Below are 27,338 nucleotides of genomic sequence, written 5' to 3' on the forward strand. Positions count from 1 at the left end.
AAAGCTGTACCCCACCTAGTTATACTGGAATCTGGGAAGCACAGTTTTGGTTTTCTCTTTTTTTCCTGGATAATAATGTAACAAGCTAAAATATGGGATTCCATCACTAAAGTTAAGAGGGGTAGAATGGATATTCAGGGATAAATAGCAGTCTCTAAAATTATATTACCCAGGAATGTCTTGTTTTTTTTGAGACAGAGTCTTACTCTATCACCCAGGCTGGAGTGCAGTGGCACAATCTCAGCTCACTGCAACCTCTGCCTCCCGGTTCAGGCGATTCTTGTGCCTCAGCCTCCCAAGTAGCTGGGACTACAGGCGCCTGCCACTGCACCTGGCTAATTTTTGTATTTTTAGTAGAGACAGGGTTTTGTCGTGTTGGCAAGGCTGTTCTCAAACTCCTGACCTCAAGTGACCTGCCTGCCTTGGCCTCCCAAAGTGCTGGAATTACAGGCATAGCCACCACGCCCGGCCCCAGAAATGTTTTGATTCCGTGTTAATGCAAGATGTCTAGGTTCCAGAGGTGAAAATGGAGACATAAAAAGACATATTCCCAAATCATTTAATATATCTTTTCATTCCCCAAAAAATTAAAAGGAAAAACAAAATTAGAAGAATGCAATTACTTTTTCTTTACAAACCTACATATTTTCAGTCCTCTATTTAATGCAGCAAATAAACATGCATTTATGCCCACTAAAAACCCATCAAAATCAACAGACACAGAAGCATAAAGTTTATTTACTTAAATCATTTCACAACTATTATATTGATAATGGACAATCATTTATTTAAAATAATATCCTAAATACTTACAAAAATAAATCAAATATTGGCTTTATTTTTCAAGTGTCAAAGTCTTTGCCATAGAAAATAGAAAGGACCTTTTATAAGCTAAACATTACATTTGTGCTACATCATTTAATAACTCCACACTCTTTTATGGTTTGTGCTTTACAAATTTCCAAACTACTTCTTCACAATGTACAGGTGCACAATAAAAATGTATGCATACGTTCATATACACACATTTTTACATAGGAATGTTTCTCATTAAATACACATTTAGTGAACTTAACACAGACACTACTGTGGCCTAAAAGCCATCCCCAAGCCCCAGGGTCAGATGTGCCCTAGAAAGAAATAGGTATAGATGTGGAAACATTATCTAACATTCAAATTAGCACTCTAATTATCAGAAATGATGACATAATGAGGAATACTCACTTTAATATTTCTAAAAAAGATGTCATTAATCTATACTAAATCATTTGACAGCCTTATTCATCGAAAAAATAAACTTCAAATTTTCCTCAATACATAAGTTAATCTCAACATAGACATCACTGCCATACGTACACACCCTTAACCTTAAAAAGAACAGGAATTTTAATCTTAGAGCAAGTGCTTAACATTGAAGATCATTTGCAAATTGGTCTGTGGTTTTACTTTATAATCACTAGGACATTTAATTCCTTATCAAATAGACAAATGCTGAATATCTCTTCATTGGTATATGTACTCAAGCCTCCCTTATAACACAGATGTGTATAAATCATGGTTCAAGATGAAATGTTTATAATGCTTTACCACCCACAGGGTGTCAACTCACTACATTAACCAGATGTGGAAAAGAATCTCACTTCTGATCAGTTCCTGAATTTCTGTATGATTAATCACAATAATACAGAACTTTAAATTACATTAGTCTTATATAAATACTTACATATCAAACATTTTGAATCCTACTTATCAACTAGAAAAGTGATAAATCAGAAATTTCCTTTTTCTCTATTAAGAAAAATGAATCTAGCCTTATGTCCTTATTCAGAAATTGCATGATTTAGAAATTCCAAGTATAATGATCTGATCTGTGAAAACACTAATTTATTAAAGTTAATGTTTTACAATAAATTCCTTTAAAACGGAGTTTGAAGGGCTTGTAAAATCTCAATCATAAGCAAGTAGAAACACCAAAGGGGCAGATGTCTTCACTGACTAAAATATGCCAAAATGCCATAATATTTAGAAAATGTTAAATACCATGCTAAAATATTTTCAAAGGCTTATTTTATTTTACCAGAAGTCACAGGCAAGCAGACACTACAAGAATATATGAAAATGAAACTCAACAATATAACTGTATCAAAATCTAAGAGGTAGTCAACAGAAGTAACCCTGATAGAACAAAATATCCTGACAGGTGCTCCCTAATCTCGGAGATGCAAATGCAGTATGAAATTCTTGTATTTTCAGTAAAAAGTTACCAGGCAAGAATCTAAAAACCAGGTATCTAAAAAATAATAACACTGTAAATGGAACAATACTCACACTGTATTTGCAAAGAAAGTCTATGAATAAAATTTAGACCACAGCTCTACAGCATGCAAGCCAAATCTGGCCTACCGCCTGTCTTTGTAAATAAAGTTTTACTGAAATACAACTATGCCCATTTTGTTTATATATTGTGTATGGCTGCTTTAACTCTATAATGGCAGAGTTGAGTACTTGCAACAAAGATCATGTAGGCCACAAAGCCTAAGACATTTACTAAAGTATTTACTCTTTGTCCATTCACAGAAAGTTTGCTGACCCCTGGTCTAAACACACTGCTGATAGGTATGTATGTTGAACAGCACTGAAATGATTAACTATGGTTGTCACAGCATAAGGTATTCAACTGTATGGAATGTAAGATGCTAATTATGTCACAATTCAGTTCCTTTTTATATCTGAAATAGTCCTAATATTTTTCTTCTTTTTGTGGTCTAACATCTAATATCAAATAGTATTTCCAAGTTACTATAAAAAGATTATGGTGCTATCCAATAGAACTTTCTGCAATGATGGAAATATTCTATAGCTGCCCTGTCCAATATGGTACCCACTAGCCACATGTGGCTATTGAGCATCTGAAATGTGGCTGGTGCAACCAAGAGACTGAGTTTATAATTAATTAAATTTAAATTGTCATATATGGCTCATGGCTATGATATACGACAGCACATATTTAACACAACTAAAATTCAAAAGTGCTAACTTTTAAAATGACCCCAAAAGTTCAAAAGTAACACCTTTGAAAATAAGAGCTTTGGGCAGAAATGAACTGAATACCACAAACTGAGCCCAAGATAAACTCCTTAATAAGTAAACAAAATCAAACTGATCCCACCTTGTTTCATCACTGCAACATCCCTTTTCAATGAAGCAAAATTATTATATGATACAATTTTTCAGCAGAAGCTAAATACAATTTTATGCTTAAAAGCAATAACTGAAATCTTCATTAATTACCTTAAAAAGTATATAGACATTTCACAAAAAGTATATATATATATATATATATATATATATATATATATATATATATATATTTTGCTTGCTTTCCATCAGAAAGTCACCTATTACAAATGTCAGTTTATTTCTTATGCTTAACATTTTAAACATGATGTCCAGAAGCCCTTATTTGCCATAGGTACAAATTAGAACTATGAGATTAGATTTTCAGAATATGCAAAATTTCCAATTAGTCAATTTTATTATTCCAAAGTCATTCCAATTGTCAGATCTTCCAAATGTTGTATCTTCCATGACATGACAAGGTAGAGGTACATATTCAATGGAAGAATTAGGGGACAGAAGTAAAGCCTTGTATATATTAAGTCAAAGAAATCACCCTTGCATAGTTCTCCATGTCCCTGCCTCACGACTGTTTTCATATAAATCAACAAAAAACAAAAAAAGATTAAACAAATCCAGTTAATGTTCTAAGATTAAGTATTACTGAATAGCTATTGAAAATTAATTAAGTTACTAATACAACTGAAAACATTTAACTAAAATATACAAGGCCAATTTGAAATTATAATACTCTCAAAAGACAAATGTTTGTTTGAAATGTGTGTATAACTGCATCTCCAATTATTCAAATGTGCTCCCTCAGAGAGATGGCTAATTCTATAATTTGTTTTTAAAGTCAACTGGCAAAATTAATTTGATGCATGTTGATTTTAAAATACCTGATATCCCGCATCATAAACTCTTTTTCAATCTGGTAGTTAGTTGAAAGGTACAAAATATTTTAAGGACACTTCTATTTTATGTGGTTTTTTTGTTTTTTTTTTTTTTTTTTGCAGTTTAATCAGATGTTGTAGCAGGGACTTTAACAGAGAGATTTCTTCTGGTGTTGGTGATGTGCCGTTGCTGTGCTAAGAAAGACCGCGCAGGAGTGCACGCACCAGTGTCACTGCAGGCACCACCACCGCTCACAAGTCTAGATTCCATCCCCAGTTTCTGGAATGCTAGACTCTGAAAAAAAAATACATATATTTTTTATTTAACATGACTAAAGAGAGTTTGCCAAGTGCTTCTCACATAAAGACACTTAATCCTTAAAACCAACCTATAAAGCTAAGGCTTTCCTCATTTTTATAGAAAATAAGGGTTCAGAAGCTGATTAATCTATGAAATGGTAATGCTAGTAAGAAGGCACAAAATCCATTTTCTCTATTTAATCCACTAAATTTAAAATTATTTAAAACAGTAACTTAAAAGAATGGCCTGGAATTAGACTTAATTATAACAAATTTTTGTGTTTGGGCCATCACTGTACCACCTATGAGCAGACATGTCACAACAGAATGGCATAGATCAAAGGTTCCTGAAGGGTGGTCCCCGGATTAACAAGATTAGCATCCCTGGGAATTTGTTAAAAATACAAATTTAGGGGCCTTACCCAGACCTACTGAATCAGAAGTTCTGCCAGTGTGTCTAGCAATTTGTGTTTTAGCAAGTCTTCTGAGGGAAGTTAATGTTTAAGAACCACCAGTATAGATTAAATTTACTATAGTCTATCTCAATATTGATACCTGATAAATTACCATATTTTGGCTGTTGAGTTTCTTATAAGGGAAGTCATTACTCTCCCACTAGACCACATAACACAATTTTACTGAACTTAGCATCACTAGTAACTAGTACAGTACATGGATATTAGATGCTCAACAAATATAGGCTGAAAAAAATGAATCAATCATGGACTACCTGGCTATAATATCTTCACTGATTTATGTATTAAGAGGTCATGGAAGAACAAATAAATAATACACAGTCACTGATCTCAACTAGGATGACTGACTCATGAGAGAAAGTTCTGAGAATACCTCACACATAATTTCCTTCAGGGCCCTTTAAGCAATATTTTACCCAACAGAAGAAAGGAAAGAGCTCAGATGAAAAGCATGGTGTCATGAAAGCATGAGCCATGTTTCAGGAAGAATAACTAGTGCTTTCTGGTGGAGCACAGCATTCACACATGGGAAGTTTATAAAGTGATATGCCTTTGTATAAATAAGAGATAAAAGTAGATAATAGCCTATTCTGGCTGACTAGAATAATGCAAAAGAACCATATACATCATGAAATGCTACTCTTGAAAATATCCTACTGACACTACCAATGACAAAATAAAACACATTTCAAACTATGCTATTTTCTCCTTGGTAGGACAAAGAGACAAATAGGAAGAGTAACCCCTGGATAAAAAAAATAAAGTAATAAATACAGTAAAGGACACACTGAGGCTTTAGAGGATGTTAAAATAAATACTGAGTAACTAGAAGCATTTAATTTTGCATTACACAGATCTTCATATTTCTTCAGAAACCTTTAATGGGCAAAAATTGAATGTTTCAGCTCAAATAAGGCAATTTTAAAAAGGTTTATGAATTATTACACCTGTGCTTCATACGTATCAGCTAAAGGCTGATGAGTCACAATATCAAGTTAGTGGATTAGAATCAACATTAAAGGAGAATATGACAAAATATCTGAGTGCAATACACAGGGTAACTTTTGTTTCAGTCATATACATAAACATGCTATGTCTTGGTTTATGGTATAAAATAAAATATATTTTCTTATGTTGTACTTGGTCAAAAAAAAATTTGCTTAAACACTGTTCTCATCCAATCATTTGCTGAACTTCAGCTCACCTTATTATACCAGGCAGAAACAATGAGTTTTTCTTCATAATCACGGAATTTTGCTACTTTGCATTCACTCTGGAAAAAAGATATGAGAACAATTAAAATCCCAGAAATTACCCCAAATTACTAAAGATAGAATAATTTCTTCACTATGTTCATTATTGAGAGAATCTAAAGATTGCACTTGTGAGGCACACAATGTAGTCAAATGTAAACTGAATCAAGCACAAATGCATGCCCAACACCTTTAGGAAAGAATAAGGTTTGTGACTAATAAACCTTTATTTCAAGAAATTTATAGGTAGAAGAGAATGATTTAAACATACATATACACAACTAGTGATTTTAAGGCTACTGCCCACCATATCTAGAGAAAAAAGTAACAAGTGGCTTAGGTAAACGAAACAGAGCTGCACCTGTGGAGGGGTCAAAACTAAGGAGAAAGAGGACATAGTCAAAAATACCTGGAAAAATCTTTTTAAGTTGCCTATAAAGTTTAATACAAATTTTTCTCTCTTAATTGTTGGTGGCCTGTATACTAGATTCCATAGCCATATTTATGTGCCATCACAGAGACTGACATACTTTTCCTGAGTACCAGATATAGTTTGGTTTATATAAGTACTATTATCTTGATACATAGGATGTTCATGATACAAAAAGTATATATGAACCAAGCCCAAAAGAGAGGTGATGCCCTTCTTCAGACTCACATTCACTCCAGGCACAGAATTCCCAAGAGGGATGGCAGATAGAACAGCCTCTGCTATTTACATTACATTTCTCCTTTTTACTTTTTGCAGTGTGTGTCTAGATGAATACGCACAAATTAAATGCCCATGTGCTGTGACTTAACCTAAGCTTTTCCTCAGAGTCTTATAGTTACAGGGACTATTTTCTCATCATATCTGTTGGGGATGTACATTTCAAACATCAATGATGTTGTATATTTTCACTGACTTTCACTGGGACATAAACAGAGCAACTTAGATGTCAGCGATTATCCAATCCCAGTCTCACCATTTTATAGATGAGAAGATGGCGAGCCAGAGAGGAGAAGTAACTATTTTAAGACAAGAAGTTACTAATAATGCTGCAACCCTGGCCTCTGATTTATGTAATATTTAATGTTAGGGGTACAGAGATAAAAGATAGGCTTTGCCCTCAAGACACGTCCACATGTACCAAAAAGAAAACCAATGCTGTTGTGGAATAAATTCATGAGTTTGAAGTACATGGACTCAGTGTGGAGAGTGAGACAGTATTAAACTTCCCCTAAGGAATACAGGGAAAGTTTAATAAAGAGATATTTGACTTAGAATTTCAAGAATAGCATTTCTTCAGACAGATCTCCCTACCCAGTACTTTTGAGAACACACAACATAGCCTGGACAAGCATTGATAGCAAGGGCGTATTGGGTTGGTGTCGTACTATGGATGTAGGAAGAATGGTGTTGTACTATGGATGTAGGGAGGAGGGGGTGTTAAAGTCTTTAAGTCTTTAAATAAAAATATTTCTACCACAGTTCATACCTACTTGCTCAAATACCAAGAAAAAGGCACATAAATAGAGTGCATTTCTTTGAAATATAACATTCCTAGATGATTTAAAAAGAAACTGAATACAGCTAGGTGCGGTGGCTCACGTCTGTAATCCCAGCACTTTGGAAGGCTGAGGAGAGCGGATCACTTGAGGTGAGGAGTTCCAGACCAGCCTGGCCAACGTGGCAAAACCCTATCTCTACAAAAAATACAAAAATTAGCTGGGCGTGGTGGCATGCACCTGTAATCCCAGCTACTAGGGAGGCTGAGGCAAGAGAATTGCTTGAACCTGGGAGGCGGAGGTTGCAGTGAGCTGAGATTACGCCACTGCACCCCAGCCTGGGCGACAGAGCAAGACTCCATATCGAAAGAAAAAAAAAAAAGAAACTGAGTACCATTTATGAGAATTTCAAGGCCAGTATGTAGAATTCAATATGGCTCTGCAATTATGCATATGTTATTAAAAGGAAGTATATATTTACTTCAAGAATAGCATCAAATCTCACTACAGTATTAAATACAGTAGCTTTGTAAAACACTTTGCAAAGGAAACCAGAACGTGCTCAATTATAAATCTAAGAATACAGAATTCCATAGTGACATACTTACCTAAGGCTCATAAAAATAATATAACCACTAACACAAAAATATCTTTAAAATTTAAAGACTCAGCTAATTAATGAGAGCATGCCATTACTAATATAATTTTGCATGATTAATAAGTAAGAATTCCACTTTAGTTCAGGAGTTCACTGGAATTCTGTGAGTACTTCCTTCTCCCAGAAATTCCACTATTAATAAGTTTGTTTAGGTTCAGGTGAGAAACGGCTGAAGACAAGAAAAATGTGATTGACTGAATCAACACAGTATCTTTTTTAAACGGTAAAGGTCAGGTTTATATCCCCCAGATGAAATCATATTTGCATAATTTTAAAAGAAACATTATAGCAGGTCTCTATTAGAAAGTCAGGGATAGCCATATAATGCCTGTTATTGACAAGAAGAGCTACAACTACAACGCTGCATATAAACAGGGTATATGAGCTACACACAGAGCATCTATTGGGCGGCCAGTGAGATGCTTTGTAATAAACACACTGGGTGCTAAAACATGACATTTTTAACTTCTTGTAAAACTTGATCATTAATGACAAATATATGACAGCAGTTAATTACCAGGATTCTATAAAATAATTGAGATGAGTAAATATAAAAGTTTTACCTCCAGAATCTCAATTCTTCTCTCTTTCTCTGCCAACTGCTTTCTTAGTAGCATTATTTCAGCTGATGCTGGATTTAACTTGGGATCCAAAGTTTTTATTACCTGTTTAAAGAAAAAAATACTATGTTCACTTTATATTTTAAAGTATTAAAACATATAGAACATATCTTACAAAAACTGTGTAAGTAAGGTGGAAAATAATCCACAAAGTCATCCAAGAGCTAACTGTAGCTTGTTTTACAATCCTAATTGGGATAACAAAAATAACTCATTCTATATACAAGAAACAGTACAAAAATTCAGTACAAAAATATAAATGTCCCCATTCCAAAAACAAATTTCCCTTCTCCAAGGCTCAGTACATGGAAATAGTTATTTAGCCTTTTCAATACTCAAACTTTAGGCATTAAAGTCTTGAAATAATCCTTTCTATATTTATTTGACTTGAGAATTTTTTAAAAAATCAAAATGAATTCAATAACTCTAAGGAAACATTGATTTTATAAAGTAAGAACAACACACAGAAGAAATTCTTAGCAATAATCTTTTTTACTATTATTATCCAGTCAAGTGTAATTCAATATATAAGATCAATATAATAAATGCTGGTGATTTTATTTGCAAAAGGTAGGGTGCTGAATCGCATTTATGTTATTACTAAAAATTGAGTAAAAAGATATGCTTGACCAGAATGTAGTAAAGAGATTCAGCTAAACTATGGAGATAGCAATCTGTTAGAAAACCAATTCAGAAATGTCAAGAATATATTTCAAGCAAAAACCATAAATTTCAAACAGGGACATCTGCATGATGTAATTATAAAACTATTAAAAATATTTAAAATTATTTAATGAGTTAGGAAAATTTCATCTACATTTATAGAGGAAAAAGAAGAAGACTGGATGGTAAAATACCAAAATACTATTGTGGCTCCTTCATTCATCCAAAAATCATTTATTGAGTGACAACTGTGTGGTAGATACTGGCAGATGAGGATTCAGCAATTTATGGGAGACATGGTGCCCGCCCTCATGGAATGCACACCATAAAAGCAGAATACATTGAATAATTTATATCAATTTAATTACAAAGAGCAAATCATAGTTTATTATCTCTAAGTGATAAATGGTTGTGATTTGTATATTTTCTGAATTTTCTACAAGGACATGTTATTACTTTAGCCAGTATCTTAACCATTATTTAAACCTCTTGCCCCAAATAAGGTAATGGGAAAAAAAATCATATTTATGAAAGCAAGCAACTGTCTTTTAAATGATATTAATCAATGGTGGCAAAAATGTGGTATTCATTGTCATGGTTTTGTTCAATTAGTTATAGTCCTCTTAAAATGTCATTTAGAAATACATATCAAGCATCTTATGATCTTATCCTATGACCCAATACTTCCATTTCTAGGAAATAAGGTTAAGATAATAAACCAAAATAAAGAGAAAGCTTTCTGTATAATTATGTTGACTATAGTCTTATTTATAGGAGCAAGAAAGGAAAAGGAAATGAATACAGATTATTTCCAATAGTAGGATAATGCTTAAGTAAACTCTGTTATATCCCACACAACTAAGTATTATGTAGGCATTATTTTACTTTTGCAAAGTCTGTTCCATAAATGTAGTGTGGTCACATGCCTGCGCTCCAAAGTGGGAGTGAAAGTGATTTATGCTGTTTTCAGGCCTCGCCCATTACATATCTCCTATGCAATCTAGGCTGTCTTTCTTCATTTGACCTAGTTGGACAAGGTCAAGTGAACCTGGGATCCCTATGCTGAAGAAGGCAGAGCCTCTGTCAGCTTAGGACTCTGAATGACTACATGGAGAAGTGCCCCTTCCCCATTTATGATTGGACTCAATGTGACTATGAAGTAAACCGCTACCTTTTTAAACCTTGAGTGTGATGAACATTTGAAAAGCGTTTAACTATCTAATCTCAAACTAAATGCTACAACAATTTCAAATACATTTAAAAAGCTAAACTTTTACAAAAGATAAAATATCCATTTTGCTGTTTCTAGAAAAATTATATTCTTAGAAAATTTGCAAAGATTCTAGCAAATAAGAATTCTGGGCTTATTTTGCCAAGAACTAAAGATTCCATACATTATAGCCATCACTCTCTCTGACATCACGACAGTCTGTCTAAACAGTCCCTATTAGCTATGGCCTATTTTATCTGACACTGATGAGTGAGACTAAGAGTATGAGAACTGATTGGGAAATACTACGGAAACCTGACAGGTAAGGCAATACAGTTAATAGAGAAGTGATTAGATACAGATACAAGAATGGCAGAAAAATCCGGTGAAATGAGCCTTGCTAAAACACAGGCCACAAAGTCTTGAGCTCCGAAAGATAAGTCACTCACATTTCTGGCTTTCTCCAAGTACATTTTATATCTTTCCTCCATTGCTTTCATATCTTCATCTTTCTTCTGAAGAGCAGCTTCAAGTTCATTGATCTTTTGTACTATTAGTAAAAATAAAATGAAACATAATCAGTTATTAATATTTACTACCTATTAAAATACTTCATCCTCAAATAAAATGAAACATAATCAGTTATTAATATTTACTACCTATTAAAATACTTCATCCTCACATAAAATTATATTTATAATAGTTATTTTCTAAAGACTGATAAGATAACTTAAAAGAAAAGCCTGTTATTTATTCTTTGTAGTGAATTCTTATCTAAAAGTTTTGAAATACAACCAACACATTCTCAATCTTTTATTATTTGACCCTTAAAAATATCTACAATCTGCTTTATTTAGTTCTTTTTCTCCTTTCTATCAAGTATAAATAGCAAATATACCCTACAGTAAGCACAACCACAAGAAAAATAAAGCATTTCTACACAATGTTTTAAAGTTTATATCAATCTGATTTGAAATCATTTTTACCCACATTTCCAGATTAATCTTATTTTTTAATGTTTGATACTCCCATATATCCATCAATTCATTTTATTAGATTTTTTGCTTTAATAATATATCATTTATTAATGACTTCAGCACTAAAAATTATCATAGTCCTTATTTACAATATATGTATCTACACATTGTGCAAAAACTTACACATAGACCTTGCATCCTTCAATAAAAAAGGGTAAGTCCTTAGATATACTGTTGTCTGATCCAAGTTTTCACAGATACCTACCATTTTGATTTATATCTGGCTGAAGATCTTCAATGAGTTCTTGTTTCTTCTGTAATTCTTCATGGACCTCTGTGAGTTTTTCCCTAAGTGGTAGAAAAAGCATGGAGACTGGTCTCTGCCATATAACATTTGTGGACCTTGGGCAAGTTGCTTTCTGACCCTTGGTTCCTCATCTGTGAAATGGGAATACTATCTGCCTGACTGCAGGGGTTGTCATGAGGATGTAAACAGTCAGGCACACGGCAGGTGCCAAAAAGGTTAAATTGTTTCCCTTGCCACCCTTGCTTCCTAAGAAAGTAAAATATTTTATAGGTTTAACATCCCATATAATCTAGTTGTGATAGTTAATCTGTTTTTTTAAACTTTCCAAATGATATTAACAACGGAAAGATGTAGGAGTTTGGGATGGGGGTAGTAGGGAGGCTGAATCTTTAGCATGCTTTTCACTTTTGCAGCAGGTGTATCAATTAGCATCAGGATATTTGCTTTTCTAGACAAAATCCGAAAAGGAGATTAACTTTAGAGGCTTTTACAACCCCTCCCTTCTCATATTTGAAAAGAAATATCAGTTTTACTTACATATGAGCTTCCAACTTCTGCTTTAATTTGCTGGACTATAAAATTTAAAAAAAATTGCTGTAAGATGACTATCTTGACAAAGGTCAATTTTCCAGACATCGAAATCTCTTTACCTCCTTTTGAAGGTGTACCAGGCAAAATTATAAATATTTTTAAAATTTGTATTTCCAATAACACACTTTAAGAAGCATAAACTTTTTAGGTTCTTTTTTTACTTCAAAAAGGAAAGGAAAAATAGAAAATGAAATGTAAAAAGGTACAAAAACAGAAAGAAAAATGCCTCATGTTTCTGAATGTAATAAAAATTAAATCTGAACTTGAAAAACACCAAATGCAAGCTGAATGTGATATACTGAGGAGTACCAAACATTAAAATATTTTAAAAATCATTTATTCAGAATAAAAATTTTAAGATTTTGGGCCTCTTATGAGGAACAAACTTAAATATCTAAAATAATTATCTTTATAATAAAATTTTATTATAGTTGTAAATACTTTAATAACACCAAAATGAAGCAACTGAATATTGTTAAAAAGCAAAATTTTAAACATACAATTTCCTCTTTTAAAAAACAGTATTTTAAATTGCAATAGTCGTTCCGCATCTATTGTATAGGTGAAGTATTTAAAATATATAATCTGAAATACAAGTTGGATACCAATATATTAAAATAATAAAGACATTTATCTTTAAAACACTGCCAGCCAAAATGTGCTCCCCCCAAAATACCTCATTTTAAAAGTATTCTCTAGTATGGCTTAAAATAATATTTGTATTAGAGAAGTTTACAATACCGTATATATGCACATATGAGATGCCGCCATGCATGAGACGATTTCTATTTTCCAAGCCCCCAGGGAAAAAAAAAGAAAATAATATAAAGCACATAAAAGACAGAAAGAAAATGCAACTCTTTCAATTTTCCTTTTCATCTCTTTACTCTGCAAAGTTTCCTCCCCCATCAACACAGGTATAATCACCTAGCATTTTATCTAATCTCAATCAATCAAGATATCCCTAACACATATCTAGTCCTTTTTTCTTGTTATTTTTAATTAAGTACAACAATCCCTCAATCATTACTTCTTTTTCTCTTCACATAAAAAGATCAAACTATAGAAAAGTTGCTAGGTATAGTCAGATTTTGGCTAAGTTTGATCTCTTTTAAATCCTCTTATCTCTGCTCTCACAATAGCTGCTGTCAAAATGCATCAGAAAACGGTAAGGCCATGAATCATTAAGGAAGGAGAAAGAAATGAGTGATGCCTCCAAGGCTGCATTAAAGTTTCTGTCCTTCAGAGACGGGTATAATCCATTTTTGGCATGATCTTTAGGTAGAAATCATTTTCCCATTCTCTCTTTTCCTATTAGAAGGTTTCCTCAATTCTGACTGCTAATTACTCTCATCTGGATTTTTCTCAGGCCAGCCCTGTTGGAATTCCAGCAGAACTATGAAGGCCTCAATTGTAGTATGCTCTCAATCAAGAATCATCATGAACTTTGGTATAGCTGCTAAATGATGTTGAATGATGATTAAGAATCATCACGAACTTTGGTATAGCTGTTGAAGCAGGACAGACAGAAATCACCTTCCAATGTAGATGATCAACTGACAGGCTCCAAGTTGGCAAAATCACTGCATCTATTATGCAGATATATACGGTATTTAAGGCTATTCTCAATGATAAGGGCTGTACTTTCCAATACAAGATTAATTTGGGCATCATGATCTATTAAAGAAAAGCCATACACAGCAGAATTATTATAATTTCTAAGTTACTTACACTTTCGCCTTCAGACTTGGAACCTTGTTCCTGTAAAGATTTCTGGAGGTCCTCAATCTGCTGCTGCAATTCTCTAATACGCTCTTTGCTCAGCCTATTGTAAGATGGGTTATAAGCATTTACTTGTATTGAAAGTCAAAGCAGTTAAGGATCTACAAAGGTACATTCAGTTAGCAATTTAAGTAAAAAATATGTTTATAGCAATGACAAATGCGGAATAATTATCTGTGCCTAGGTACAATATGAAGTACGGCAGGCTACTTCTAAGAAAATACTTTTTAAAAGAAAACTTTTTTCCTGAAAGTATATATGCCTACATTTAAAATTTTAAGGAACTTAAATGTCGGTGGCAAAAACATTTCTACACCGCACTCACTGGTAGAAAAATCAGAAAACCAGCTCAATTTTTCTACAGTTGTATTTTTAATGAATGAAAACTAGATTTCCATCTTCTGTTTCAGATTTCACAGCGTATTGGAAGAGGAAGGTCACCATTTTCCAATCATTTCCACAAGTTTTTTTAAATTTAAATTAAAGGGAGTGCCACTAGCAACTAACTCAGATTCTAACGTGGCAAAATCTCATTCTTTAAAACTGTGCTTAAGAGTTACTTCCACTGGAAGTTACTAGCAAGAGTTAGTATCTCCCTCTCCCTCTATGTGTATCCACACATACACACTCACCTGCCTGCTATAATATTCCACTGTTGCAGTTATCACATAATATAGCAATTATCTATTTACATGTCTGCTTTCCTATGTTAATTCCTTAAAAGCTTAAATGATTTCCCCAGTGCTAACAACTTGTATTGAACTAAATAAGATAGTAATATGTAATGGTCTCTTCAGAAAAGTGTTAACAACTGGTATTGAACTGAGTAAGATGATAATATGTAATGGTCTCTTCAGAAAGGTGTTAACAACTGGTATTGAACTGAGTAAGATGATAATATTTAATGGTCTCTTCAGAAAAGTGCTAACAACTGGTATTGAACTGAATAAAATAGTAATATTTAATGGTCTCTTTAGAAAACTAAATTGTTATTCTTCTTTTAACCACTGTTTATGTAACCTTATACACACAAGTTACACACAAGTTTGAGAAAGGTAAGATTCAAGTATATCTAAAATTTCTGTTGGTGTCTGGGATTCAATAAAGGTTAAATAAATCCAAATACCCTTATAGTAAGTACACCATTTATAACAGGGAAGTTACCATAGTAGTTAGGAGTAAAGACTCAGTAATCAGATTGACAGAGAGTTCATTATGGAGGATCCAGAACTACTAGGTGTATAACTTTAGGTATGTTATTTAACTTCTCTGTATCCATATTCCTTATCCATAGAAAAAGAGCTATTGGTTACTACATGGTTACTATTTCATAGAGTTATTATGAGGATTTACTGAGTTAATAGCAAAAAAGTACTTAGAAAAGCATATTATAATAAGTTTTGAGCACTTCATTGATACCACATAAGCACATCATTTGCTTTAAGCTCATTATCTGTAGTCTTCCTAACAACTTGTATTTACACCTGAAGACACTGAGTGTAAGTTTCAGTAACTTGTCCAGAAACAGTTAATAAGTTAAATTAGAAGTGGGATTTAAATTTGATTCCACAATCTAGATCTTATCTATGCACTAGACTTCAGTAGAAAGCCAAACTGTCATTTATTCATTTGTCAAACTTTCTGAATTATGAACATATCTAAATGAAATTTAAGAATAAGTAGCCTGGTGGGCCAGACACAGTGGCTCATGTTTGTAATCCCAGCAACTTTGGAAGGCTGAGGCAGGTGGATTACATGAGGTCAGGAGTTCGAGACCAGCCCAGCCAACATGGTGAAGCCCCATCTCTACTAATAATACAAAAATTGGCCGGGCATGGTGGCTCACGCCTGTAATCCCAGCACTTTGGGAGGCCAGGGTGGGTGGATCATGAGGTCAGGAGATTGAGATGAGCCTGGTCAACATGGTGAAACCCCATCTCTACTAAAAATACAAAAAAAAATTAGCCAGGCGTAGTGGCGTCTGCCTATAGTCCCATCTACTTGGGAGGGTGAGGCAGGAGAATCGCTTGAACCCGTGAGGCGGAAGTTGCAGTGAGCCGAGATCGCGCTACTGCACTCTAGCCTGGGTGACAGAGCAAGACTCCGTCTCAAAAAAAAAAAAAAAAGAAAGAGAAGAAAACAAATACAAAAACTATCCAAGCATGGTGGTGCATGTCTCTAATTGCAGCTATTCAGGAGGCTGAGGCATGAGAATCACTTGAACTGGGAAGGTGGAAGCTGCAATGAGCAAAGATCGCGCCACTGTACTCCAGCCTGGGCGACAGAGGGAGACTCTGTCTCAAAAAGAATAAAAAGAATAAGTAGCCTGGTTAACCAAGAATGCTGAAATTAATGGATTATCCATATATTTTATAAATATAACTGAAATGAATCACCTGACTTCTTTCACAGAGTGAAGCTTATAGTGATGAAAGACTACTAACAAAAATATTAAACTATTTCTAGGTAATTCTAATTACTTTAGCTACAATAATATTTTCCATTTCTGTGAATCAAGATTTTATGGCTCAGTAATAAAATCACCAAGATTTTCAATTACTAAGGAGCATATCACCTCTGCTCAGTTTCCAGTTCATTCATTTTACGGTGTTTCTGTTCTAGCTGCTCCTGAAGTTCCTCAATACGTTCATTCTCAGAGCCTTCTTGCTGTAAGCGAAGCATCTTATTTTCATGTTGCAGTCGAATAAACACCTCCCTGATGTTACAAAGCAAAATCTTTTTTAATTTTTAAAAATATGAGTCATTATATTCTTTAGTTAAAAAAAGGAAATTCCTGTCCACTCAATAGCTACCATTTTAAGATGCAAGCAGGACCAGCTAGCACAGCTGGTAGGGTATGAAACTCTTAAACTCCAACAAAAGCTTCTGAAAGTGTTTAAGAAAAAATTATGTAAACTGCAAGACTGTGCCTTTAAAAAAAAGCAGTCAAATTTTATAGGTACCATATAGGATTATGCTATAAATCATTAAATTGTTATTATGCCATTCCTGAAGAGATAATAGAAATTATATTACTTTGGTAATTTAGAAACTATTCGCTAAAGGAAACAAATAGTATATGCTTAGAAAACACATAAAAGAAAAGCAATAGATTTAAGAAACTATAGTTTGAGCAAAATTTTAATATATACCTTATAATGTCAATAAGAAAGTTTCTAGATCTTTTGTTTCTGAAAAAAATTTTATTAAAGATTTACATGTACTTTTAAAAAATGCAACTTTTTATTAATATTATTGATATTAATATTATTTGTATTAAATAGGGAAGTAATACTCTCCCTTAGTTGTTCCCCTGCCAAATCCCATTCTTCAAAAGCAACTAATTTCAATTAATCTCATTTTTTGTTCTTCTGAATGCCAATAGTATAACTCTAAAAAAAAAGCTCATATGGCTATTTTTTAAATTACTAATTTTAAGTTAATGATTGACTCCCCACTAAGCAAGATAAGTAACTTTTCTCCCTTTATACATTTACCACTTCTCCCATCAAAGGCTTGTGAAATCATATTGATTTTTGTTTTCTAATAATTTCCTAACTTTAAAGTATATACTTAAATTTCCCTAGTTAAAGCAATTATAACATAGCACATGGGGGTCATGTCATATTATAAAAACTAAAATATGTTATTCAACAGGTTTGTGAAATTTTACTTCTGATAAAATTTTAAATTGTTGTGGTAGCAATAATAATCTGATTTAGAAAGTTTAAGTAGATCAAACAGTAATTTTCAGCTCTATGAGTCATAAAATAAGTTTTTAAAGGCCAAGACATTTACAAAAAAACAAAAAAAATTATAATATTAAATATTATTCTATCAAATTATGAAACAAATTTACCTATATTCCACTGGCATAATCTCAGCAGCAAGATTCTCATAACTTTTTGTAGCAGATGCATCTAAAAAATAACAAAAAATAAATTAGCATTTCAGTATTTCAACTATTTTAAAAAATCCTCCCTCCTTCCTCCCCTCCCTCCCTTTGTTTTTCTTTCTTTCGATAGGGTCTCTCTCTGTCCAAAAACCCAATCCCCTGCTCCCCTCCCCCTCCCCTCCCTCCTCCTCTCCTTTCCTTTCCTTCCTTTCCCTCCCTCCCGTGCTCCTTCCTTCCTTCCTTCCTTCCCTCCTTCTTTCTTTCCTTTCTCTCTTTCTCTCTTTTTCTCTTTCACACCAAGCCTGGAGTGCAGTGGTACAATCATAGCTCACTGCAACTTCAAACTCCTAGGCTCAAGTGATCCTCCCGCCTCAGCCTCCCAGAGCTAGGACTATAGGCATGCACCACCATGACAGGTTAAGTTTTTATTTTTTGTTGAATGGAGTCCCACTATGCTGCCCAGGCTGAAACTTTTCTAAATCTAACACAATTAACCTGTTTGGTTTAGGTGGTCCTGTTGTACTTGTGAACATCGAAGCTCTTCATTTGTTTCTTTCAAAGTATCACGCTGCTCAATTAGTCTCTGAAAAGAATTGTTGATATCAGCAAAGTATTTAATTCTGCCTATAAACAATGTACTTTATGCTTACAATTTATCTTAACTAGTTTAATAATTGTTGCTTAATTTTAAGTGACAATGTTTTAGTTTTAAGAAGCTCATTTTCTATTAAGTTACATAAATAGTATGTGTCTTTATACATGGTTTTGACTTCCCCATCAGATAGCTTATCTTTGAACAAAATGAATGCAATTATGTAACAGAGGACAGATATGCAATGGGTAATAAAAAAGCATGGACTTTGGAGGCATAAAGACCATGGTTTGAATACCAATTTCACCACTTCCTAGCTATATTATCTTAGGCAACTTATATAACTCTTTGGCTTTAGTATCTATAACTTCAAAATAGGAATACCGATACATAAACCCTTGCAAAGGTGTTCTGAATAACAAAGGTGGTATTAGTCAAGGATCTAGAATATAGGTTGGTGTGTAAGAGACGCTGGAGACTAGTTACTTCTTTTTACCACTGTTGTGAAACTCAACTGGAAGAAGTGGTAAGTAGTATCCTGGAGATACACATTGGCGGAAAAACACCATTTCCCAAGGACAGCAAGCTGGTACTTCATATCATTGACTATTTTATTTTAGAGCCTACACCAATGACAAACTTCTAGGTTACGAACAGAACGTTCATGTTTAAATCATTTTCCCAGAACTTGAAAAGTACTACTGAATATAAAATCATGTGTTAAATGCTGTTACGTTCCAAGTCAATAAACAAAGCCCTAATTAGTCCATTACGTGTTTCAAATCAATTTAGCAGTAAACTGGTAACTGATTCAAGGGGTCCGTAGGTGCCTTAAGGATCTCTGAACCCTAAAGTTGGAAATCTAGCAGGAGCAGGCACAAAGACCTCTGTAAATCTGTTCCTCCGTTAACGTAATGCACACACTAGCACATTTGTCATTATCAACTATTTCAGAATTCTGGGAATAAACCAAAGGCCTACAACAGTCTGGTGAGCATTTATTAAAGTAAACCTGCTAAACCTTGGTTAGAACAGCAAGCTTTTTGCTCTTTTAACTTTTCTAACTACGATTCCCGTCTCCCCAGCTCTGCAGTAGCCTTGAAAACAAGCAGCCTTTCAATTGCTGTAGCTGTGAAAACCAGCAGCTCTAGCAGCCACCAGAATGGGCACAGACTGGATGGATATGGGGCTCCCTTAAAAAGCCCCATCCACAGAGAATTGTCACTGTTTAACCTGTCTTGCAGCTTCCTAAATCCCATTTGTAGGGACTCTTCATGATTTGACCTGATTCACTGCTTGCTCTGCAGGAAATATTTCCGAGACATTTGGCAAATAGAATCATCAGCAACTGTTTGCCACCACAGGTACTGAAGGCTGTGATAATGGCTATGGTACACAAGAGCCTGGCCAAAAATTTGCAAGAAAGATCTGAGAAATAAGATGCCCATAGGAATCTTTAAAAAGCTCTGACATGTTCCCGGAGATCTCGAAGGTCAGCCAAGTACAGGGCTGTGCACATGCCCAGAAAAGACATGAGAGGGCCCGCATTGTCTCAGCACTGGATAAACATGAGGCCCTGAGCAAACAGGAAGGCAAAGGCAGAATTTCAAACTGCCTAAGCACTGAAGGTGTTTTATAACACACATAATGTCACAGCCTTTACCAAAGACTCAAGGCATCTATGGTAATCTCTGACCAATCACGAACTAACCACTGTGGTAACTGAGCAGAGACTTCAGTGGCTACACAACATAAAGAATGTGGGCTTTACAGAATTAGTCCCAAAAAGTCACTTAAAAAAACAAACAGCAACAACAATAAACCCTAAGAATGGAAAAAGTCTGATTTCCAGATTTGAAATTTTATATTATTTTAAATGTCAGATTTTCAACAAAAATACAAAATACACAAACAGAATAGCCTATACACAGGGTGAAAAAAAAAAAGAAGTCAACAGAAACAGCCAGTGAGAGTGCCAGTGGGTAGACAGACTAGACTAAGACAGAGAGAGCTATTCTAAGTATGTTCAAAGAACTAAAGCAAACCATTTGTAAAGAATTAAAAGAAATTATAGCAATGTCTCACCAAAGAGAGTATAAGAGAATTTATTAAAAAGAAATAACTAGAAATTTTGAGTTGAAAAGAACAATAAATGATATGAAAAATTCACTATAGGGGCTGGTTGTGGTAGCTCATGCCTGGAATCCCAGTACTTTAAGAGCTAAGGTGAAAGGATTGTTTGAGGCAAGGAGTTCAAGACCAACCTGGCCAACACAGTGAGTCCCCATGTCTAAAAAAAAAAAAAAAGCAAAGCAAAACAAACAAACAAACAATTCACTATGGGAGGCTGAGGTGGGCAGATTCCCAGGAGCTTGACCAGCCTGGGCAACATGGCAAACCCTGTCTCTACAAAAAAAAAAAAAAAAAAAAAAAAAATATATATATATATATATATATAAATTAGCTAGGTATGGTGGAGTGTGCTTATAGTCCCAACTACTAGGGAGACTGAGGCAAGAAGACTGCTTGATGCCCAAGGGGTTGAGGCTTCAATGAGCCGTGACTGCGCCACTGCACTCCAGCCTGGATGACAGAGCAAGACCATGTCTCAAAAAAATAAAGTAAAATAACTAGATGGGCTCAGTGCAGACTTCAGCAGAGGAGTATCAGAGAGCTGTAGGACTCCCATCAAGTATGCCAATATACACATAACAGGAAACCCAGAAGAAGAGAAAAATTGCTAAAAACTTGCCAAATTTTATGAAAAGTTATAAAATTTCCTTATTCTTTAAAAGTAGCACATGCATGCAAATGTTTACTGCAGAACTATTCATAAGAGCAAAATCATGGAATCAGTCTAAATGCCCATTAATGACAGATTGGATAAAGAAAATGTGGTACATATACACCATGGAATACTATGCAGCCATAAAAAAGAGCAAGATCATGTCTTTTGCAGGAACATGGATGGATGTGGAGGCTATTATCCTTAGCAAACTAACACAGGAACAGAAAACCAAATACCACATGTTCTCACAAGTGGAAGCTAAATGATGAGAACTCATGAACACAAAGAAGGGAGCAATAGACACTGGGGTTTACTTGAGAGCAGAGGGTTGGTGGAGAGAGAGGAGCAGAAAAGATAACTATTGGGTACTGGGCTTAATACCTGGTTGAGGAAACAATCTTTACGACGAATCCCCATGGCATGAGTTGACCTATATAACAAAACTTCATATGTATCCCTGAACCTAAAATAAAGTGTTATTTTTGTTTTTGTTTAAAAGAAAAATAAAAGGTTTGCTTTAGTTCTTTGAACATACTTTGAATAGCTCTCTCTGTGTTAGTCTAGTATATCCACCCATTAGCACACCTCACTGGCTGTTTCTGTTGACTGCTTGTTGTCGTTGTTTTACCATGTATAGGCTACCCTGTTTCTTTGTATATCTTGCATTTTTGTTGAAAACCTGACATTTAAATAATATAATATTTCAAATCTGGAAATCAAATTTTTTCCAACCTTGGATCATCAATCTACAGTTCTAAGAAATTCAACAAATTCAAAGTACAATAAACTAAAAAGGATCCACACACCTGGATATATCAAAGTCAAACTGCTGAAAGCCAAGGGCAAAGTGAAAATCTTGAAAGCAGCAAGAGAAAAAGGATTCATCACATAAAAGGAGCCTTAATAAGATTAACAGCAGATTTCTCATCAAATAATGGAGGCCATAACACAGTAGGATGACATAAAATGCTAAAAGAAAAAGACTGTCAAACAAGAATTTTATATCTAGCAATACATCTTTTGAATATGAAAGATGAACTGAAATTTTTCCAAGAGTAAAAAAAAAAAAAGAGAATGTATCATTAGCAGACTTTCTCTATAGAAAAATACTAAAAGGAGTCCTTCAGGTTGAAATAAAAGGACACTACTGAGAAATTTGAATTTAGCCAAAGAAACACCACCAACAGAGGTAACTATATACACAAATATATTTTAATGGCTGGGCGCGGTGGCTTATGCCTGTAATCCCAGCACTTTGGGAGGTCGAGGCAGGTGGGTCACAAGGTCAGGAGTTTGAGACCAGCCTGACCAACACGGTGAAACCCCGTCTCTATTAAAAATACAAAAATTAGTCAGGCATGGTGGCATGCGCCTGTAATCCCAGCTACTCAGGAGGCTCACGCAGGAGAATCGCTTGAACCCAGGAGGCAGAGGTTGTAGTAAGCCAAAATCGTGTCACTGCACTCCAGCCTGGGCAATAGAGGGAGACTCCGTCTCAAAAAAAAAAAAAAAAAAAAAAAAAATATATATATATATATATATATATATTTAAGATTAATGTATTTTTAACTCTTTTAGTCTACAATTTGATTTAAAAGACAATAGTATAAAGCATTAATTATAAAACAGTATTAATGAGTTTATAATGTATAAAGATGTAACAGCATAAAGCAGAGGGGAGGAAAAGCTTTTATTTTGGAGTAGTTTTCAGTATACTATTGAAATTAGGTTTACCATTTACTCTAAATGGATTGTTTCAAGGTAAGATGCTAATTGTAATCCCCCATAACAACCATCAGAAAATAGCTTTTAAAAACTTGTAAAAGAAACTAAGGAACTAAACTGGTGTATTGAAAATGTCTAACACAAAAGGCAGTAGTAGAAAAATGGAGGAGAAAAAAAGACATACAGAAAACAAAATAAAATGGTAGGCCTAAATGCTATTTTTATCGGTAATTACATTAAATGTAAATGGATTCCAAACTCCAATTGAAAAGCAAATACTGGCAGAATCGATTAAAAATGATCCAAGTAAATGCTAGGTGAAAGAAATAGATCTTAGTATAAAAGACACAAATATAGTTTGAAAATAAAAGGGTGAAAAAAATGATGCAAACAGTAACCAAAAGAAAGATACAGGGCTATACTAATATTAAACAAAACAGACTTTAAGATAAATATTGTAACCAGAAAAAAGACAGACATTAGAAAAATCAATCTATCAGGAAGATATAACAATTACAAACATAAATGAACCTCACAGACCTAAAATACATGAGGTAAAAACTGACGGAATTAAAGGGAAAAAGAGATGATATAACAACAATTGGAAATATCAGTATCCTACTTTCAATAATAGATAGAACTATACACAACGATGCAAGGTAGAATACTTGAACAATACTATAAACCAACTAGACCTAACTGACATATATAGAATACTTTACCCAACAGTAGAATACACATTTTTTAAAAATCCACATGGAACACTCTGCAGAACAGACCATATGCTAGGCCATAATACAGGGCTCAATAAATTTAAAAGGACTGAATGCACACAAAGTATGTTCTCTGACCACAATGGAATTAAATAAATCAATGACACAAGGAGATTTAGGATATTCACAAATATGTGAAAACTGAGCAAGATACTCATAAGTAACCAATGTGTCAAAGAAGAAATCATAAGGGAAAAAAAATTCAAAAGAATTAAATGAAAATGCAATATGCCAAAACACAGGATGTAGCAAAATAAATCCTGAGGTAAATTTACAGCTGTATCTATATTAAAAAAAATCAAGAAAAATTCCAAATCAATAACTTAACTTTCTATCTTAACTAGGAAAAAAAACTTATATACAAAGGAATTTGTGTTCCTTTACCAATGAATTATTAAAAATTAGAGTAAAAATAAATAAAATAGAGAATAGAAAACAAATTTTAAAACCACAAGTTAGTTATTTGAAAAGATCAACAAAATTGACAAATCTTTAGCTAAACTAACCAAGAAAAAAAAAACAGAGAAATTCAAATTACAAAAATCACAAATAAAGGAGAGGATATCACTACTTAGCAAAATTCTCTTGTTTCTCACAGAAATAAAGAAGAAATAACAATAAACAACTGTATGCCAATAAATTACATAAATTAAATTGACAAATCTCTAGAAAGAAACAAACTAGTAACACTAGCTCAAGAAGTCATAGAATAGCTGAATAGACCTAGAGCAACTAAAAAGATTGAATTAGTAATTTATTAACTTCCTACAAATAAAGCTCAGGCCCAGAAAACTGAACTCCACAAAACATTTAAAGAAGAATTAATACCAATTTTCATGAACTTTCCCAAAACATAAAAAAGCAGGGAAAATTTCTCAACTCACTCTATGTGGCCAGTGATACCAAAACCAGGTATGACCTCACAAGAACATTACAAACCAATATCCCTTATAATACCGATGGAAAAATCTTCAATGAAATATTTGCAAACTGAATCTGGCAATATACTTTTTAAAGTATATATTATGAACAAGTAGAATTTATCTCAATAATGCAAGATCGGTTTAACATGAAAAAAATCAATGTAATACATCATATTAATATAATAAAGTACAAATACTATATATCATCTCACTGATCCAGAAAAAGCATCTGACAAAATCCGATACTCTTTTAGGATAACAGCATGCAACAAACTACGAATAGAAGGAAAATTCTTCAACCTTGTAGAGGGCATCCAAAAACAAAAACGAAAACAAAGAACTCACAGCTAGTATCATACATAATGGTGAAAAATTCAATGCTTTTCCCCTAAGATCAGAACCTAAAGAATGATATCTGTTCATGCCACTTTTATTTAACATTGTACTGACAATTCTAGCCAGTACAACTTAGCAAGAAAAATAAAAATTATCAGAATTGCAAATAAAGAAGTAAAATCAATTCTATTTGCAGAGGTCATAATCTTACATATAGATAATCCTGAGAAACTTACCAAAAAACTATAACTAGTAAACAAATTCAAAAAGGCTGGAAGATTCATGATCAATGCACAAAACTCCATCAAATTTCTACATATTAGCAGTTAACAAATCCAAAAATGATATTGATAATTTTATTTAAAATAACAACAAAAAGAATGAAACAGGAATACATGTTTAAAAGGTGCTAGTCTTGCACACTGAAAACTACAAAACATTGTTGAAAGACACTTAAGATCTAAATAAATGAAATGATAGCCCACATTCATGGATCAGAAAATTAATACTGTTAAGTGGCAACATTTCTAAATTAATCTATAGATCAAGAAGTTCTTATAAAAATCTCAGCTGCCTTTTTTTTGCAAGAATTGACAAGCTGATTTCAAGATTCACATGAAAATGCTAGGGAATCAGAATAACAAAAACAGCCTTGAAGAAGAATAAAGTTTGAAAACTCACCCTTTCCAATTTCAAAACTTAACTACAAAACTACAGTAATCAATAATCAATATATGAGTGTGGTACTAGCATAAGATTAGACATAGAGACCAGTAGTAAACCATTAAAAGACCACAAATAAACCCTTGCATTTATGGTCAAACGAATTTTTAAACCTTTTTAATTATTAATGGAGGTTATTTTCTGAGCAGTTTTAGGTTTTTAGAAAAATTGAGCAGAAAATACAGAGTTCTTTTACATTCCTCTTACCCTCTTCTCACTCTCAGTCTCCCCTATTATTACTATCTTGCATTTGTGTGGTAATTTGTTAGAATTGATGAGCCAATGCTGATACACTGTTATTAACTAAAGTCCATCATTTATATTGCAGTTTACTCTTTTTGTTATACACCCTATGGATTTTCACGAATGTATAATGACATGTATATACCATTAAAGTATCATGGCCAAGTGATTTTTAACAAGAATACCAAATAATTCGATGTAGTAAGAATAGTTTTATCAACTGGTGGTACTAGTACAACTGGATATCAACATACAAAAGAATAAAGCCAGATGCCTACCTCACACCATATACCAAATGGATCACAGACTAAATATATGAGCTAAAACCATAAAACTGTTTAAATGAAAAACACAGGGTAAATCTTTGTACCTTAGGTTACACAGTGGTTTTTTTAGAAACATCACCAAAAAAAGACAAGCAACAAAAGGAAAAACAAGTAACTCTGATCTCATCAAAATGTAATACTTGGTGCTGCAAACTATATCATCAAGAAAGTGAGATGATAACACACAGAATAGAAAAAAAAAACTGCAAATCATATACCTGACAAGGAACTTGTATCTAGAATATATAAAAAACTATTCCAACTCAATAATTAAAAAGCATATAACCTAAGTAAAACATTGGCAAAGGATTTGAAGAGACATTTTTCCAAGGAAGATATACAAATGGCTAATAAGTACATAAAAGATGCTCAACAACATTAGTCAGTAGAGAAATGCTAATCAAAAACACAATGACATGCCAATTTATATCCACTAGGATAGCTAAAATCAAAAAGATAATAGGTGATGATAAGGATGTGAAGTTAAACATGGTTACCATATGACCCATCAATACCATTTCTGCATATATGCTCAAGAAAAATGAAAACATATCTAAATAAAAATTTGCACATAAACATTCATAGTATTATTGATAACAGCCAAAAAGTAGAAACAACCCAAATGTTCATAAACTGGTGAATGGATAAACAAAATGCCGTATGTCCATACAATGCGGCA

General features: G+C 33.5%; 1 protein-coding gene across 3 annotated transcripts in view; it reads right to left on the reverse strand.

Moving 5' to 3' along the window:
* Positions 1–710: 710 nt before the first annotated feature.
* The window catches only part of HOOK1 (hook microtubule tethering protein 1), a 61,762-nt gene continuing 35,134 nt past the window's right edge, over positions 711–27,338 (reverse strand). For all 3 annotated transcript variants that reach the window (XM_055092017.2, XM_008977980.6, XM_063600864.1), the window contains 10 exons: positions 18,726–18,813; positions 18,195–18,255; positions 16,911–17,051; positions 14,285–14,378; positions 12,500–12,534; positions 11,921–12,003; positions 11,128–11,228; positions 8,749–8,850; positions 5,991–6,059; positions 711–4,305 (listed from right to left, as the gene is read on the reverse strand). In XM_055092017.2, the coding sequence (XP_054947992.1) occupies positions 4,135–4,305; positions 5,991–6,059; positions 8,749–8,850; positions 11,128–11,228; positions 11,921–12,003; positions 12,500–12,534; positions 14,285–14,378; positions 16,911–17,051; positions 18,195–18,255; positions 18,726–18,813 (945 nt within the window). In that variant the 3' untranslated portion in view covers positions 711–4,134. The remainder of the gene's footprint in view (positions 4,306–5,990; positions 6,060–8,748; positions 8,851–11,127; positions 11,229–11,920; positions 12,004–12,499; positions 12,535–14,284; positions 14,379–16,910; positions 17,052–18,194; positions 18,256–18,725; positions 18,814–27,338) is intronic.

This window comes from Pan paniscus, chromosome 1, assembly GCF_029289425.2.
Source record: "Pan paniscus chromosome 1, NHGRI_mPanPan1-v2.0_pri, whole genome shotgun sequence".
Classification (NCBI taxonomy): Eukaryota; Metazoa; Chordata; class Mammalia; order Primates; family Hominidae; genus Pan; species Pan paniscus.